The sequence below is a fragment of the Podarcis raffonei genome, chromosome 1 (genome assembly GCF_027172205.1).
Source record: "Podarcis raffonei isolate rPodRaf1 chromosome 1, rPodRaf1.pri, whole genome shotgun sequence".
Taxonomy (NCBI): Eukaryota; Metazoa; Chordata; class Lepidosauria; order Squamata; family Lacertidae; genus Podarcis; species Podarcis raffonei.
The window spans coordinates 116,713,319-116,731,644 of record NC_070602.1 but is presented as its reverse complement, the minus strand read 5'-3'; the positions used below and the strand labels follow the sequence as shown (position 1 = coordinate 116,731,644).

The 18,326-nt window shown below is 39.0% G+C and overlaps 1 protein-coding gene across 3 annotated transcripts in view; it reads left to right on the top strand.

The window, feature by feature from the left end:
• The window catches only part of MAP3K20 (mitogen-activated protein kinase kinase kinase 20), a 111,296-nt gene that overhangs the window by 46,988 nt on the left and 45,982 nt on the right, over nt 1-18,326 (top strand). For all 3 annotated transcript variants that reach the window (XM_053359378.1, XM_053359386.1, XM_053359393.1), the window contains exons 8-10: nt 765-851; nt 6,592-6,666; nt 11,838-11,944. In XM_053359378.1, coding sequence (XP_053215353.1) covers nt 765-851; nt 6,592-6,666; nt 11,838-11,944 — 269 coding nt within the window. The remainder of the gene's footprint in view (nt 1-764; nt 852-6,591; nt 6,667-11,837; nt 11,945-18,326) is intronic.

The window sequence follows — 18,326 nt, the reverse complement described above, 5'->3', positions numbered from 1 at the left end:
CCCGTGAGCTTTGTTTATCAAACTTCTGGAGTAGTAGCTTTAAGAAAAAAAGAAAAAGCAGGGTTTGCATACATAGCAGCTTACTATGGCTCACTACTTGTGTTTTTTCTGGTTGCCTTGAATGACCTTGAATATCTATTCACTGTTGTTTTTTCCTTATGGTTTGATTTTTATTTACTGCTTCTGAATCAGAAGTCGTTTCATGCAAAGTGAATTATCCCATGCCCAACAGAGTTGGTTTTCCCCAAACTTCATTTGTATGACTTCCTCACCCTTTCTTCATGGAAGTTCTTCTTCGTCTTCATTTGCATAGCTGTCCTTTTCAGAGATGATGCACCAGGACTGGATAAACTAGACCGAGATTTGTATAATGTGCTTGGCTGCACAAAAGAAGACAGCAACTAACGAAATAACCGTGTTCATGTACACAGAAATCAGTTTGGACATTTTAGTGGAAGAATAAATGGACAGAGGCAGAAGCAAGTCTCAACCACCAGACTTGAGCAACTGAGGAGCAAAGAAAGATTTCAGCCTTGTGTATTTTACAACCAAAATATAACCCCACACTTCTCACATAAAAAAACTGAGAAATATTCAAATTTAATTTAGTGTGGGGATCTTGCACACAAATATATGTCCATGTTCCTGCAAATGGACTCTGGTTGCCTGGTAATTGGATACAGATAGTGCTGTATCAAGGCTTAATAATGTATTTAAAATACAAAGTACAGAAATAAAAATTCTTTCCTTTTTTTCTATTCCAGGTTCTCTGGGAGATGCTAACAAGGGAGGTCCCCTTTAAAGGCTTGGAAGGATTACAAGTAGCTTGGCTTGTAGTGGAAAAAAACGAGGTAAGACTACGTTTCTACATTCAGGTACATAGATCAGAAAACAGTATTGGGTTTTGCAAAAGACTTTTTCATCTTCTTCAAATTGAAAGTAAGTTCACGCGTATGGAAAGATTAGCAGTAGGAGCTAACACAAAGGGTCAAAGTGATGTTATTCCTCATGAATGGACCCTTTACATCTAATTGTTGCAGCTTCACATCGTGATGCTGTAGATCAAAAATTGTACAAGTACTGTACTAGTTTCTCAGTCTCAATTGTAAAACCTAGGGGTTTGTTCTTAGTGATGAAAGAAGCCATTGCGTCCAAGGTAGGGGAACAGTTTAACTCCATCTCCTGCGTTTAGGACATCTTTATACTGGCCGGGAGTTGATATATCTGTAAGAGACCTTCAGCTACTTCAACTTAACTCTCCCAGCAGGAGTCACTATAGTACAAGAAACTGCCACTTAGATGAGGATTTCAAAAATAAAAGAAGAAAAAATAGTTTAAAAAAGAGGGAAATTACAGTTTTGCCACCTACGTTCTCGGCTACATTGAAGATGAGATCCTCACTGGTACTGGTAAGGCTCTGCCATAGTTGCAAGCTTCCTCATGCGGTGTCTTTCCATTTCAAAAGAACTTCAGTGGCGTAAACACCCTTTGTACAGGGTCCCCAGCGTTGCTTTTCTTCTTCCTACAAATTGAGGCTTTCAGGTAGTTGAACATGTGAGCGTTTATTTGAACGCATGGCTCCTTGATGTCAAAGACACGAAGTACGGGTTTTTCTTTCTTTCCCCCCACTAAAGGGGAAAAAAATTAAAGTTGTGGCTGTGTCACACACCAAGTATGGAAATCCTCTATCTAGGCAGACTGGAAGGTTGTGGGTACATTACTTAATAAAAAGCTACTTGGCTAAAAAGCGACAGCTCGGCTTCTTGAATTCTTTTATATATATAGCTGGCTTCCCCAATGGTTTTAGACTCTTTAAAGTGTTATTAGGGGAAAAAATATTCCTAGAAATACAGGTGGGAGTGAATTAATGTTTAAACCACCTTCTGCCTTTTAAAAGTTGTTATTGAATGTTAGGTTGGCTGTCCTGTCCGGGAATCCAACTTAGTTGGGAATCTTTCCTTAATTCAGAACAACCTTATGCTTGTAACTTCCTACAGTATAAGTTTAGAATAATAAGGTGTAATCTGTATCTGTTCCATTTCTAAGCGTGAAGAAAAGCTTATTGGTTCAGCACAATATTTCTTCCCTTGGGGACGAGGCGATCGAGACACAAATTGCCTCCATATACACCAGTGCTTTGGTTTCATAGTTGGATACGGGAATCTGGTATATAAGATGTATAGTGTATACCATGTTGACCACTTAGATCGCTGCTCTGCTTAGTATGGACATGATCCAGCCAAAATTAGGCACTTTAAAAACCTCATTGGTTCCAGTGCTCAACGTTCTCTCTGTTGAAATAAATGGAACATAGAACTATTGAACTTTATCTAGATTGACTATTCAGTCTGAAGTTTACGTAGAAGAGGGAATGTAAGGGAATAATGTTAAATATATGAGTGCTGACTTTGATTTTAATGGAAAGCAAGGCCTGCCAATTTCTTCAGTGGACTGGAAATGATGAATAAAAACCTCTAATGGTCATTGAGGCGTTATGTAATTTTTAGTGTCCGGACAATAGAGCAAAAGTTATGGTGCCCATGTTTTTGAATAGAACACTACAGTGACGTTTGGAAACTAATGTCACTGGGTAAGATTACCGTACTGATTCTGTTTTTGTTTTCTGTTTGTTTTTAAAAAAATATGATGTCAAATTGTTGCCTGCTTATTAAAGCTGTGAAATATTTGTGTTTCTTTCTAACGTTTTAAAAAATCCTAATAAATTGGTTAAGTGCTGTATGGTGTTTCTATGCAGACAGAATCACATGACAGTAGAGACTTTTGTCGACAGAAAGTGGGAGAGAGGAGAAGGAGAGAGGTGGTTTTTGCCAGTTTCCACCCTCACTCTATGCCCTCTAGATCTGCTCCAGAGGGTTGGGGGACCCTCAGAACAGCATAGAAGGTAGTGGGGGGGGGCTGCATAGGAGAGGCAAACATTTGCTGATAGAAGTCCCTGCTGGACAGAATTGGATCAACTCTGTATGTCTCGAAGGTCCCATCTGTACTATACACAAATCAGTATCATACCCTAAAGAATCCTGGGCACTGTTAGTTTGTTAAGGATGCTGTGAACTGTTAGGGGACCCATGTCCCTCTCCGAGAACTACACTTCCCAGAATGGTTACCAGTTAATCTCTCTTACCAGGAAACTCTGGGAATTGTAGCTCTGTGAAGGGAATAGGGGTCCCCTAACAACTCACGGAAGTCTTAACAACTAACCTTTCCCAGGATTCCTTGGGGGGAAGCCACGACTGTTTATAAAGTGGTATGGTACTGCTGTAAATACATAATTTAGATGGGGCCTGAGTTCCAATTTCCCTCTCAGCCATCAGTCTGCAAACTATGTTTGTTGCCCTTTTAAAGCACATGTAACACAATTTAAAAGTTCATTACGTCCTCCAGAGAACTGTAGTTAAAGGGTGCTGGGAATTGTAGCTCTCTGAGGAGTTAACCTACAGTTCCAATGTTCTTTGTGGAAAGCAGATTGTTTGGATTTGCTTTGTGACCTAAAGTTTTTGCTATGGTGAGAGAACAACTAAACCTCACTTTTGTCCCAGGCAGAATTTCTCTCTTGTTATAGTTAGAGCAGATTACAACCCTTAGAATGGTTGATTGTGGAAGTACACTGTTTATTAACTGTCAGGGGTCCTTTACCTTTAATGAGTAATAATTAAGACTTTCAGACTCATCTATCCTGTAGGTTACGAAAAGAATGCTGAAGAATTTGCATCCTTCCTCAATTTAGAATGTGTTTAGACCAGCACACATTTTATCCTCACAACCCTGTGACATAGATTAGGCTGAGAAATGGCAATTTGCCCAGTTCCACCATGTGAGATTCCTAGCTGGGGATCTGAGCCCATATTTCCATAATCCAGGTCCAGTACTCTGTTCATTAAACCATACCGACTCTTAAGTGAAATATCAGTTCTTTAAATGACTTCTTCCTCATTCCACTAGAGTTTTTCTTGGTACTTACATGTTTTAAACTCCAAAACACAATCCTAATATAAAAGTTCATATTAGAGATGTCATTATCTAACATCAAATTACTACTTAGAAATGTCACTTTTATTAGAGTATGACACTCTTTGGGACCTGCTACCTATATATTACCTGACAAATAACATTCTACTCAAGTAAGATGGATGCAAGTGATGATTACATGTCTTTTAGTAACTCATTTTCCAACTCCTAGAACAGTGAGGGTTACAGACAAATGCCATTGCTAGACTATCAGTTGTATTTTTAGGCAAATGACTTTACTGAGGATCAAGTGTCATTGCTACTTTGTTTATGCCAAGTAGACTTCTTGAACATACTTTTGGTATAAAAGTTTTTCACATTTATTGTACTCATTATTTAATGATTGCATATTTGATTAGCACTTGCTATGTATATTTTATGGGGGTTTTTTATCCCCCCCCATGGCATTCTTTCCTGAGTTTGCATTTCATTCTTGCTTTTAACACACAGCCGTTCATAAATTCTTGCAGGTCCCATTACACTTATATAGATATCTGTTTTGTTTAGCTTACTTGACAAAGTGGCGTGCAGGTCATGGCAACCTTAGGGAGCAATGTGAGTGGACAGAAGTTCAGATTTGATTGCTTTGTATAATTGGGTCAATTGTGTTAATCAATAGAATCTTTCTCAATGAAAAGGTTGGTTTTTTAGATAGCTAATTGCATTACTGAAAGTGTGTAGACGCATTCTTATATGTTGATCACAGCATGAAGATATCAGGTTTTTGTGCTTGTACACAAATCTGCTTTTGGCACTGCGTCTGCCTTCTGTCGCTAGGTTACTAATTGTTCACGTTGGCAGTAAGTATTTCAATCTTATGTCAATATTTGCAATATGAGAGTTTTCTTCCCACTCTTGAATAATGTTGTTATTTAAGGTCTTTGAGTATTTACATGTTAGTTATTCTTGCAACACTTAATTAGGCTTCTTGTATGGCTTCATCAGTTCGTCAATAAATGTATGATGAAGGGTAACTTTAGCATTCTTACCCTACTAAATCTAAGGCCATGTACAGTTGTTTCTCTGAAGCATCAAAAATGACAAAACCCTTCCTTCTGCCATGGCATTAACCCTGCAGTAGTTTAACCACTCAAAAGTTCCATTTACTAGAAAAAATGGAGTCTATATACACACAGGAAAATTGTGCTTAAGTATATTTACTTCAGTTTTCTAATAAGCAACTGTAACATCTTCCTTTAGTCCAATGCTGAACTAATGATGAGGTTGACTAGATGTGGGTTCAGGCCTTCTTCAATTTCACTTTTAAGAGAATCTTAGCACTTATTTTGGCTAGAGACCATAGTAGGATACCCTGCTAAGGAAAGTGTGTTATCATGACAGTTCTACAATATCTACACGGTACCTCTGCAAAGCCCAACAATACTAATAACTCAATAAACCAGTTCTAAAACTCTTCTGATTTCACTCCTCTGTGTTTGGTTCATCTTGCCTTTCTTGATCCTGGTAGTTTTCATCTACTAGAACGTTTGTTCAGAAGTTAGATTCTTATGCAACTCGGATTATTCATGGTTAACTGGGAGTGATAGTGGATTGCTCCAGTTAAGTAGGAACTTTGTTAGAAGACTGCTTAGCACAATCTGGCACTTTAGTTCAAAATAGCTAATGGACGCCAGTAAATATTAGTACACATACAAAACAGCTGATGAGAACTAATGTGAGATACTTGAACATGCACTGCCCAAGGAAGGATTAATTGGAATAAGAACAATAAATAATATCTACTTCATTTGATGTTTATGGTCTGTAGTTCAAATAAACTGAGCTTGTGCGTGGGAAGAATACTATCTCAAATATATGAAGGGATGCAGAATTGGGAAAACCTTGGGAAATACATATACACAGCTATATACAGTCATAATAAGAACCTGTGGACTTGAAATTAAAAATATTAGAGGAATAAAATTATGGGACAGTTTCCCTAGCACAGTTTTGAAGAGCCTGGTTTCCAGGCAGGAGGATAGTATATTAATGGAGACTATAGACTGAGGAATGGAATTATTGTAAGATCTTAGGGCTTTTCTCCTTTTCCAGAGATAGTATGCTGGATAAGGTTTGCTTCATACTCACTCAGAATTGAGAAGAGATTCAGAAGTTTCATATCTATTTATAAAACAACATATTCTTGTTGCGTGAGTGTAAGAAACTCTCTAAGTTACATTAAGAGTGTGGTTGCTTCCAAGGAGGAAACCTCTAGAATGGTTAGAATTGGTCTGGGTGGCACATAATAGATGACCTATCTCAAACCATGAATTGTAAAATTCAGTGGTAAAGGATCCATCATTCTTGGTGCTAGAAGATCATCTCTCTTTGAAATGGCACAGAGACAGCTTGATTTGTCTCTAAACAAAAACAATCTGTTCTACAGGGCTTTTGCCTATTCCAGTGCTTGCTAATTCCTGTACTTTGTGGTATAGTTTCTTTCTTTCTTTCTTTCTTTTACTGAGAACATTGGAAGATCTGCTTTCATATGGGAGCTGGGGTTTATCTTCTGCTGTTCATTTCTAGTCCCTTGGTTGTCCAACTGTTGTCTTGCTTCTATTACAGAGACTGACCATTCCCAGCAGCTGCCCTGGAAGCTTTGCAGAATTGATGCTCCAGTGTTGGGAAGCAGATCCAAAGGTATTTATTTACTGTTATCCACTGTGTGTTTTAACTGTACTGTGTTTTAAAAAACAAAAACAAACCCCAAACCCTCCTGTTGCAGATGGGACACTAAATGTGAGATAAGAATTTTCCATTTGTATTATTTCATTTCATTTCCACATACCACCCACCCTCTCTGTTGACACTGGATAAGTTTAAGGGAGCCAGGATTTCAGGTACAGAGCCTGCAATCCTATATGCACTTACCTGGGAGTAAGTCCCACTGAACTCATGTAATGGATTGCCCTGTGAATTATCTGGGTAAGCGTATATTATCATCGGATTTAAGCAATGAAAAAAACTTCATAAATACAATAATAATTATAAAACTATAACAAACTCCTTTTTTGTATCAATCATATATTTATTATAAATTTTGTTAGCAGACGTTCTATTTTCTTTTACCTTATAAACTGTTGAATTCAGGCGCTGCAGAGGCCTGGATCCCCACCAGTTCTTTAAATTTCACCCTTGAAAAGTCTTGATAAATGTTACCTCAAAAATCTTCCCCTATATTGAATAGCCCATGCCCCTTAAACATGCCCACATTTCATTGGGTGTCAGGATTGAACTCCCACCCTCCCTCCCTTCCATTCTGAATAGAGGAAAGAGTTTATTTTTACGAGCAATCATAGTGTTGCCTGATATAGGTGTCTTTTTCACGTTGTTGAAGATGCCTAATGGGGAAGGAGCGTGCCCACACAATTTGGATTCCTGTCCCTTTTTCTGCTCATTTAGGTGTGGCGGCCAATTTGTGTTCAGCAGTCATTTTCTGTTACACCACATCCTACAGAGAGCCATTTTGTATTATGCTGCACGCTCAGTGGCAGCCATTTTTTGACTGGTGCCCATTGAACTTCCTCAAAATTCCAAATGTTCCCACTGGCCCAAAAAGTTTGGCAGGCCCTGAAGCAGACTGACCTTCATCATATGGCCCAAAGCATTTCTCAACAATACCATAACAACAGTGAGCACAGTGATCTACTTTACATCTCCCCTCACCATGACCACAACCACCAACTCCTTTTCCACTTATCAGGGTCCCAGAATTTATTTACCTTATATTGCTAATAGTAATTTGATACAATATTTCCCTACTAGATGAGTAATTTCAAATCTTGCTTAAATGCTTAACTTTACACTTAATTCATATATATTTTTGGTGATCACTAAAGAGATATCCACTTGATTTCTGGCTTATCCCGTGATAATTATTTTTACCCTTGAGGATTTACCATTCAGGGTGGAGACATTCGACCCACATTTTAAAGCAAGCCAACCTAATTCAACCGTTCTAGACACAACTCAGCTATCCATTAGATCACACGCTTCTCCAAGTTTTGCAAAAGCAGTTTCCTTTCCAAAAATATGTCTACAGTGTTATAGAACAAAAATGCGTTTTTGGGTGGGGCAAGGGAAATGCATACAATTTTACATGCCAATTTTTGCGTTGCTTAAAAAAAAGAATGCATAAAACATTGAATGCATCATTGAATGGATGTGACACTAACGCAGAACAGAAATAGTCCGTCCTGATGTACATTGTTCCAAATCTAAACTGGGATTGACTGATGTACTTTGAACCAGCGGATGCCATGGTTGGTGCAAAGGAATCGAGTCTTTCCTCCATGCCCTCATTCACATTTATTGCTGTGAGGCTGTAGCCACTCATTACCCATGTGGGAACCACAGGGAGGCATGAACTACTGAAGCAAGCCATTAGGACTCTACATTAGGAATCAATTATGGAATTATATCAACAGGTGGAAATCATATACTGCCAAGAATGCACCTGCTGCCATTGCTATCCTTCTGCTCCAAGCTGATTAACTGTAAACTATACAGTATGGTCCTAAAAATGCGGGTTTTACAGGAGTAGTTGAGGGAAATAGCTGTGTGTGAACATGCAGAATAGACGTGGGATGAGGTGAGGGGAACGGCAACCGCTGAGCTCTAAGCAGTTGTCTTACAATTGTGTGCAAGATGGACCAGAAATGACAGACAAAGAGATCCCTTCACCTAAACGTTGAATAGGCAGCTCTTGCATAGAAGAGCACTTGTCTCTTTTTGTTATACATTTGACATTTTTTTAATGTTGTTTGACATTTGAAATAAAGAAATTGTCTCTCTTTTATAATGCGAAAATCACTTGGATCTGCCTGGGAGAGACACCTCAGCATTGTTCCTAATTGTTTTTGTGCACTCGAATTAAAATGCACGTTTTAATTGCTGCATCTGTAATTTTAGCAGAAATGGTATAATTACAGGCGTGATGCAGAGAGAATGTGTATCATCCGTTTATTATGTATCCACATTTTGGTTTCAACCTTTTGTCTCAACCTTGTCTGGGGTCTGTCAGACAGACTAACGGAGGCGATGCTCTCTCTCTCGAGAAACATTTTAACTCTGACTTTTTCAGTTTTCAACAATTACCCCACTTTTTTTCAGCATAACAAAGGAAGCAATGAAGGCAGAAGAAAATGCAAAGAACTTATGACTGCTTTGCCTGAGACAGTATTTTTTTCTTTTTAAACTTGAAATACCGGTAATCAGGTCATCCTTGGTTATGTGGAGCACATTTTCCCCTGTTCTGTTTCTGGACTGCATTCTGACCCAATCTGCCTTGTAACCACAGTGCTAGAATTGGCACAGGGAGGCAAGGATGTTAAAAAGTTGTATAAATTTGCACACTCAACCAAAAAAAACCTCTTGCGTACTACTATTTTATGATTTTCAAGGACCTGATTTGACGATGTGGACAACAAATGTTCTGTTTACCTATGCAAAACTGAAATATTATAAATAACTCCACGTCTTTTTGGGTAACTTCTGCGTAAAGTGAATCCTATGTGCTTTTACAGAACAAAGGCTTCACACCACAAGAAAGAAAAACACAGCTGTATTCTGCATTTGTGTGGCTAACTTTCACAATGAAATGTCACTGTCATGCCTCATGAGGGCACACAAAACTTTTCCAAGTCTTGTCTGCTACTTTATTGTGCTGGGCCTCAGGGTTCTCACATGCTAGGAAGGTTTTCTTTATTTCTTGTAGATTAGTTTGTTCTTGTAATTGTATTGTGAAAACTTCAATTAAAATAAAAAATCCCCATTACTATTTTAAATGTCACTTCAACAAACAAGCAGTCTCTTGATGTGTTAAACATTTTTGGTACTTATTTTTGATGCTTTCCCTCAGTTTTCATCGATATTCTTGTTCTAGGCCCTGAAATAAAGCCGTAATTACAAGTAGCGTGCTACTTTGGTACTTATTTTTGATACTTTCCCTCAGTTTCCTTCCATATTCTTGTTCTAGGCCCTGAAATAAAGATGTAATTACAAGTAGCGTGCTACTTTGGTACTTATTTTTGATACTTTCCCTCAGTTTCCATCCATATTCTTGTTCTAGGCCCTGAAATAAAGACGTAATTACAAGTAGCGTGCTACTTTGGTACTTATTTTTGATAATTTCCCTCAGTTTCCTTCCATATTCTTGTTCTAGGCCCTGAAATAAAGACGTAATAAGTAGCGTGCTTGCTTTTGATTAATCAGAATGGCCTCATGCTGAAGCAAATATATGAGCTTTGTAAAGCATGATTTTTTGATTTTAGGCCACAAATATAAACAATATTTATGTCCCACTTTTTGACTGAACATGCCCAGAGTATATTCATAAAAACCATACAACAGCGTCATAAACATATAAGTGCAACTTACCAAAAGCAGTAACAGCAAACGCAAAATAACACTTTAAAGAAAACAAAAGCAAGGGTAAAAGAACATACACATAAAACTGGCAGCAATAAAGCTAGGAGTTACATGCAAAAAGCCTGTTGAAATAAGTGTTTTCAAATACGTATGGCAAAAGAGAATTGACAGAGATATTGATTCGTTTTGAGTAGAAGAACATTTCAGAGTTGCAGCCCTGTCTTTCTAAAGGCTCTCTCATGCTCAATCACTGAATATCCCAAGTTGGACCAAAAGTGCGTCTCCGGGTAGGCCTATATGGGAAGAAGCAGTCCCTAAACCATTTAGGGCTTTAAAGGTTAGAACCAGCACTATTGAACTGAGCCTTGAAGTGAATAGGAAGCCAGTGTTTGCATACAATGCTTGTGAGGCATACAAGGTTAGTGTTTGTAAAACTGATATTTAAAGTCTTCTTTTTTCTTAAAAAAAAATAAAATCTGGACTTATTTTCCTTACTTTATCTCAAGAACGTGGGTTCCTGCCATACAAGTGTATAATCTGTAGTATGAAGCCTTCCTATAGGGCTGCAGTTTCATTTTACGTACACTGATTGCCACATGGCCATTATGGGAAGGTGTTTCAAATGCAGCATAAGGCAAATATCTTTCTTTCTTTCTTTCTTTCTTTCTTTCTTTCTTTCTTTCTTTCTTTCTTATACACCACCCTATACCTGGAGGTCGCAGGGCGGTTCACAACAAGACCACAACATATAAAATCAAACCAAAAGCAAAAACCCACAGGAATATCTTTGAAGACTGGGAAATGGCAAATTCTGATGTCCTTCCGACATTTATTTGCACTTATGTGCTGTATCCATGGTTAGGATTTCAAACCTTCAAGAAGCGGAAGAGACCTTAAAATCTGCAAATTCTTCCTCCTCCTCCTCCTCCTCCTCACCAAAGCCGGACTCCCTTTGAACCAGCCTTTTCATATGCATTAATAGAATTAGAATTAAACATGGTGTGTTGTAAGCAGAAATTTCGATCTTGTCAGAGGTGCCACTGAGGGAAGGGAAGGAACATTGGTCTCCATATTAGTTTCATTGGAGAAGTCGTCATCCTATTATCTGTGCTTGAGAAAAAATTCAAAAATAGGTTTAGGAGTCATTAGTTACCATAGCATTGCACATGAATAATAAAATTATATCTAAAAATAGAAGGTACATTCAGGACTTTTGCTCTGCTACAATTTTGAGACACTTCTTTTTGCCTGTGTAAAAACAAACAAACACCACCAGTTACATTTTATAGATTTTTTTTCCTCCTTGAATTGCATATACATAATAATTATCTAGTCACCAATATGTGTTGCACTTGCAGCTTTCCTGGGAGAATTCCATTGTTAATGTGGTCCTAGTATGTATTTTCATCATGTCTAAAATATATGTACTTTTCCTCCCTCAGAAAAGACCGTCTTTCAAGCAGATCATTTCAATCTTGGACTCTATGTCAAATGATAGCAACCTCCCAGACCAATGCAACTCATTCCTGCATAACAAGGCTGAGTGGCGGTGAGTCTAATGAATGTGAGATTGTGACAGGGGGTGGGATTAAAATGTTTTATGGAAGGCTAGAGATCCCAGTTGTCTGAATTCATGGCTTTTCTGACCTGAGTTCATTGGCTGAATATGAAAGGAGTTTGACTCCACAAACGTTCACTCCTGAGCAATTGCCTCCTGAGGCAAGGACTTAATTTTGCAAACCCATCACAAATGGGTTCCAGGCAACAGTTTGTTTTTCCAAAGTAATTTTCCTTAGAAAACAGTAAAACCAGATTAAATGGGTGGATTGGCTTTTTTATCTCCACAGCATTGTGTGAATGCTGTGAACATGCATGAAGAGCACAGATCCCACAATAAACACTTGTCTGAAAGCCCCTGAGTACAAACTTCATACGTGGTGCGTTTAAATGACAAAAAGTTCTTCCAGTTGCTTGAGTTCAAGTTGAGAAACCTTGTTTGATTTGCATTCATCAGAAGTTGTTGTTTCTATTTATTTTTAACAATAAGTTGTTTCTAACTGTGGGCTGTTTTCACAGTGGCACTGTTAGTCTACTAAACCTAAGAGTGGAGTCAGAATTTTGTACAGAGATGGGCACGCTAATGAACTCTTGCATTGGACGTGGCCTTGGTGCATCCAATACAAAACACTCAACGAGACCAACTACAACTAAGGACGCGTCTCCACTTCTGCTCGTCCCATGCCATAAAAGCTGGGGTTTGAGCTGTTTTCTGCTTGTTCCACCGCTTTCTCACAGAGAGCCCGCTGTTTAGTGCTAAATTGAAACAAACGGCACTCCGTAGAAAACCCAATTGTCGTTTGTTCCGATTCAGTGCTAAAGATCGGGGAAAGTGGGGCGGCCTAACAGAGGTTTGTGATGCCAGCACACCATCACAAATGCAATGCAGTTCAACAGTATGGCAGTCACTCTTGCTGGCAACATAAGTGTTTAGAATGGGGAAGTCAGTAGACCTACCTTCTACCACTGAACTGTTTCATCGTTGATATTAGATTTGGTCTTGCTCTTGTCTTTATTGTCGTGATACTACTTGGTCTGCCCCCCAAAAAAGTGTTTTTGACATTCTAAGGTCCTTACCCTTAAACACAACTTATTTAAATTTATTATTTTATTTATTTAAACAATTCATATAGCGCTTAACTTCAGTCATCTCTAAGCAGTGTACAAGACTTAAGTGATCCCTGTTATTTTCTGCGCAATACAGATTGTGACATCACCACCTAATAATTACAAAATAATCAGGGTTGGAGGATGCGCTGATTATATTCAGAAGAGTAAGCAAGATGTTAATGTGCATCAAGTTCACAGTTCAGCACTTTTTAAGGTCCATTGTACTTATTAATGAGGGCTGTACTTTTTTTGGTGGGGCAGGAGATGGTGTGTAAAATTAAACACTAAACATTAAAATTTATGGCCATATGAGAAAGGCCTCCGTCTCCATAAAGAGGGCTAGGAATAGCAAACGGCAGAGTTCTAAACTTCTGATGCAATGGAATTGAAACTAAATTCTAAAGTTCAGAAGCAGAATTTTATTGCCCAGTGCAACATTTTTTTATCTCAGATTTGGACATTTTTCATGCACACTTTCCCAGCACTCTTTCATTTTTCACTGTTCTTCTTGAAAGGTCACCACTGAGAATAAGCAGACGAATTTGTTGGTTTATCAAGCACCCGATGGGCTATAATGTTTGACTTGACTTGACTCTCAGTAAACCCAGCATACTTCTTGTTTCTGCGGTGGTTCCATGGATCTTGGTGCAAGTGAAGACTAAGCTCAAACTCATTGACACTTTCCACTTTGGGTCCAGCATTAACGGCATTCATAGGTGCTAAAAGTCTCCCTCGCTGCATGATTCTCAGCACGTTTTCTCAGAAGCCCTGCTGTGTTCGGTGGTATTTTTATGGGAGTGAGTGTGCACAAGCCAGCCTCTGTGTACCTTTTGAGAACGTCGTTATATCCGTCTTACAGATAAAACATTAAAGCAGGTCTGCTTAGTGTGCTTTGAAGGCCTTTTGAACGGAGAGCTGTGCAAGCAGAAGGATTGTAACCCAGGGATCTTTGCAGGAGTCTAAATTAAGAACCTTTGGCCGTTCTCCAGATTAATGCGGAGCACAATTTAATAACGTACTAAATTGTTATGGGCCCGCCTCTCTCTAAAAGAGAGAGAGAGAGAGAGCAGAGAAAAATACACGGGAATTGTATAGAGTGGTTTAAAGATGTAAAGGGTTTTTTAAAAAAATAAAAGATTTATAGAAACAGGGTGTATCAAAACAAAACATCCTAAACTCAAGAGAACTTTGGAAGTGGACTGATAACAAGAGAATTTTATTGCATGGGTGGAAAAAGTGAGCACAAGATCGGAAGTTTGAGCCAAGTCACATGGTCAGAATATAAATAGCCTCTTTCAGAACAGACATTATTCTCCCACTGAATCAGCAGAGCATGGCAGTAACCAGCATTTGGGAAGAGTTAGAATGCTTTGCGCCATCTTCTGTTGAAAAACGGAAACTGCATCACAGAACTTTGGATAACACTCAAAGCTTACTATGAAACATACTTTTCAGCCTAATCCCAAACATGCTCACTTGGAAGTACCAGTTCCCGCCGATTTCGGCGGCACTTACTACTTAAAAAATGCTCTTTGGATTTGCAGCCTTTTGAGTTCCATTCATATTTAGCTTTTCAAGATGAAGCAATGCATCCTTCGCTCCTCTTTCCTGTTGCATAAACAGGAAAATATTTGCAAACTGCCAGAAGTGCATTATCAGCACACATCTGAATGCAAAAACATGCAAATAGCACGTATAGGTTTCAAAAACTTAGCAAATGCTGTTAAAGCAGCAGAACTGATTTGAAGCATTGGAAGATGTTGACAGTACGTAGTTTTCACTGCATGCCAGACTTCTGGAATACGCAGAAATGACTAGTTGAGATGAAAATAAAAAATAAAAAAATTGCGTCTTAGGTTTTGGTAGGTGAGGCAAGCTAGTCTCGTTTTGATACACGTAATTACTGTTTTTCTGCTGTCAGATGTGCAGGATCAAGCCAATGTACCAGGTACCATAGTTACTGAAGTGTCCTTATGATGTATCTGAATTGCTTGTAGATGCTGCTGCTCTATTTAGGCCCAGCTCACATGTAATACGAAACCCAAACTAGCTTGGCGACAGCAAGCAGGCTGCTTCATTTCCTCCCTTGATTCTGCTGCTGTTTCACTATGGTTTGGCATAGTAAAAGGTAAAAAGGTAAAGGACCCCTGGGCAATTAAGTACAGTCAAAGGCGACTATGGGGTTGCAGCGCTTATCTCGCTTTCAGGCCGAGGGAGCCAGCGTTTGTCCACAGACAGCTTTCCAGGTCATGTGGCCAGCATGACTAAACCGCTTCTGGTGCAACAGGACACTGTGATGGAAGCCAGAGCACATGGAAACTCTGTTTACCTTCCCACCCCAGTGGTACCTATTTATCTACTTGCACTGGCATGCAGGAGTTGGCAGGAGCTGGGACAGAGCAACGGGAGCTCACCCCGCCGCAGGGATTTGAACTGCTGACCTTCTGATTGGCAAGCCCAAGAGGCTCATTGGTTTAGACCACAGCGCCACCTGCATCCTTTACCTTTACCTTCAACCATATACTCATGGTGGTTTACAAAAAGAATAAAACAAACTAATTCATTTGCCATTTTACAACAACAACCACAACAGCCATGGTTATTTAGACCACAGCAACACCTTTACTTTACCTTTGGCATAGTGTTACATGCCAAACCATAGGGCAGCAAACCTTTTGTGGCTTGTTTGGCAGAGACAAACCTTGTGCCTAGGTTTGCACTTTGCCAAACTGTGCCTTCACTTGCAATCAGTGTAGCGGCAGGAAGACTGGAGGACAAGTGAAGCAGTCATGTGTTGTTTTTTTCTGTGGGTTCCCATGTTCTTGTTTCTTCTGCCTAAGACATGGTTTCAGTTAATGTCCCATGCAAACAAGGCTCAAGTCTTCTATGGCAATTCATGCTGTCACAGAGACAGCCGCTTATGCCACAGTGCCAACACAATATTCTAGATATGTAAAAAAAACAGCTGTTCTTTTGAAATGGTAGTTTGTGGTTTCTAACCATTGGGTCTCAGGGATATTGAAAAGCAATATGATCTTTATAAGCATACTGTATAAATAATGTCAAGAATCAGAACCAAATTGCAAAGTTTCCCCCTTGTTATTGTTGGTTGAAAAAAAAGCAAATGCTATCAAAATGGCATTGTGTAAAAGAATATTTGTGTGGTTTTTCACTTTTATTTCAATTTTTATCCAAAGTCTCACTAAGAAATGTGGGGCAGCTTCCAGATACATGAACATATTTAATATTTATAAGTTTGCTTTGAGCCATTTTTTAAATAAATAAAGCAACTAAATAATAATAATAATAATAATAATATGCAAAACATTAATAGCAAAAAAAACAACAGTTCATGGATTTTTAAAATATACAAAAGCACAGTTCCCAATTATAAGTATATAAAAGCACAGTGTCCCTGGTTATCAGATGCCTGTTAAAGTAGAAAGAAAGCTCATAATATTTTTAAGGATTTTTGCTTTTATTTGAGATATTGCTGATACGTTTGCCAGAGCACAACATAAAAGTACAGTATCAAGTAAACAGATTTCCACCTTTAGCCTTACATAAACAGATTTCCACCTTTAGCCTACATAAAAATGAACTGCAATAGTGGAGTGATCTGAGTTGTGGAGAAACAAGCCACATTAATCTGCAAGAACCACCAAAATAAACAGAATACACATTCTCAGTAATGTTAGATGCAGATCGCTAAACTTGTGGAGTAACAGACTCATTAACTGGGCAATGTACAGGAGCCTTCCATTTAATTACACTGTTCTATTATTATGCTTTTTCTTTCTTTTTTAGAATGCAGCTGTTTTCCCCCCGAGTCTGACCTTTTATTATACAGAAGTTTTTGCCTAATGAAGGGAGATAATTATAGTACATACACAGTATGATTTTGACATATGGAAAGCGGTTGTTTCCAAGACTTTCCTAGGCCAGTGATTTACTTAAAACTGGATAGCATCTTCATAAAGTTTTAAAATGGATAGATGCACGCATTTAAGCGATACAAATAAAGATAACTTGTGTTCTTCTTTTGTACTCTGCAACTGTTAATGGGGTTTATATTGTTTATTTTACAGGGTTGTTGTTGTTGTAAAATGGCAAAGGAATTAGTTTGTTTTATTAATTGTTTTATTCTTTTTGTAAACCACCATGAGTATATGACTGAAGGTAAAGATAAAGGACGCAGGTGGCGCTGTGGTCTAAACCAATGAGTCTCTTGGACTTGCCAATCGGAAGGTCGGCAGTTCGAATCCCTGCGACAGGGTGAGCTCCCGTTGCTCTGTCCCAGCTCCTGCCAACCTAGCAGTTTGAAAGCACGCCAGTTCAAGTAGATAAATCAGTACCACTGAGGTGGGAAGGTAAACGGCGTTTCCATGCGCTCTGGTTTCTGTCACAGTGTTCTGTTGAGCCCAAAGCGGTTTAGTCATGCTGGCCACATGACCCAGAAAGCTGACTGTGGACAAACGCCAGCTCCCTCAGATGAGCGCCCCATAGTCACCTTTGACTGGACTTAACCATCCAAGGAACCTTTACCTTTTACCTTTACCTACATGACTGAGTGCTAATGTGTGTGTACATGTATATATACACTGCACAGTATATTCCTGAAGAGAATGAAGTGTCTTCATTAATTCAAGATGCATTTACACTTCTTCAGGTTATATTCTGGTCCACAATGACCTGCCCCAAGTTTCCATCAAGTTTGACCCTTCCATCTATATTCTGTTGCCTTGCAGTGCAGCACCTGCCAATTTAGGACTTAATTAGGTCTCCTCTTCTGCATAATGTCTTGCACCGATTAAGACGTGCAGGATGACATCATTACGCTACCTATTGCCCCATCTCAACCTTATGGCGTTGGCTGCATAGATGGGGAGCGTGTACGGTGTTGACAACATGTCACGCTTCTGTTTCCCGGACGATACGAGAAAGATGGGACAAAGAAATGCAGAGGGACAGCAGTCCTGTGCCTCTCACAATGCCACGTTAAGTTCTTAGAATTACATTTGGATTACACGTATAACAGATTACTAAATGGATTGATGTATTTTACATGGTGACACTGGGGTTGCATGTCATGCTCTTTTGCCTTTTCTTGCCAAGGCTATTCCTGTTGACAGTTATGGGTCGTTTCGGTGCCAGGCTTATAATTCAGGCACAACACGAGCTTGGCAGTGAATGGGAGTCATGGCTGGTTAGGAAAGATATCTGAAAAACAAGTAGGGGAAGGCGCAGGGGAAAATGACGCTAGC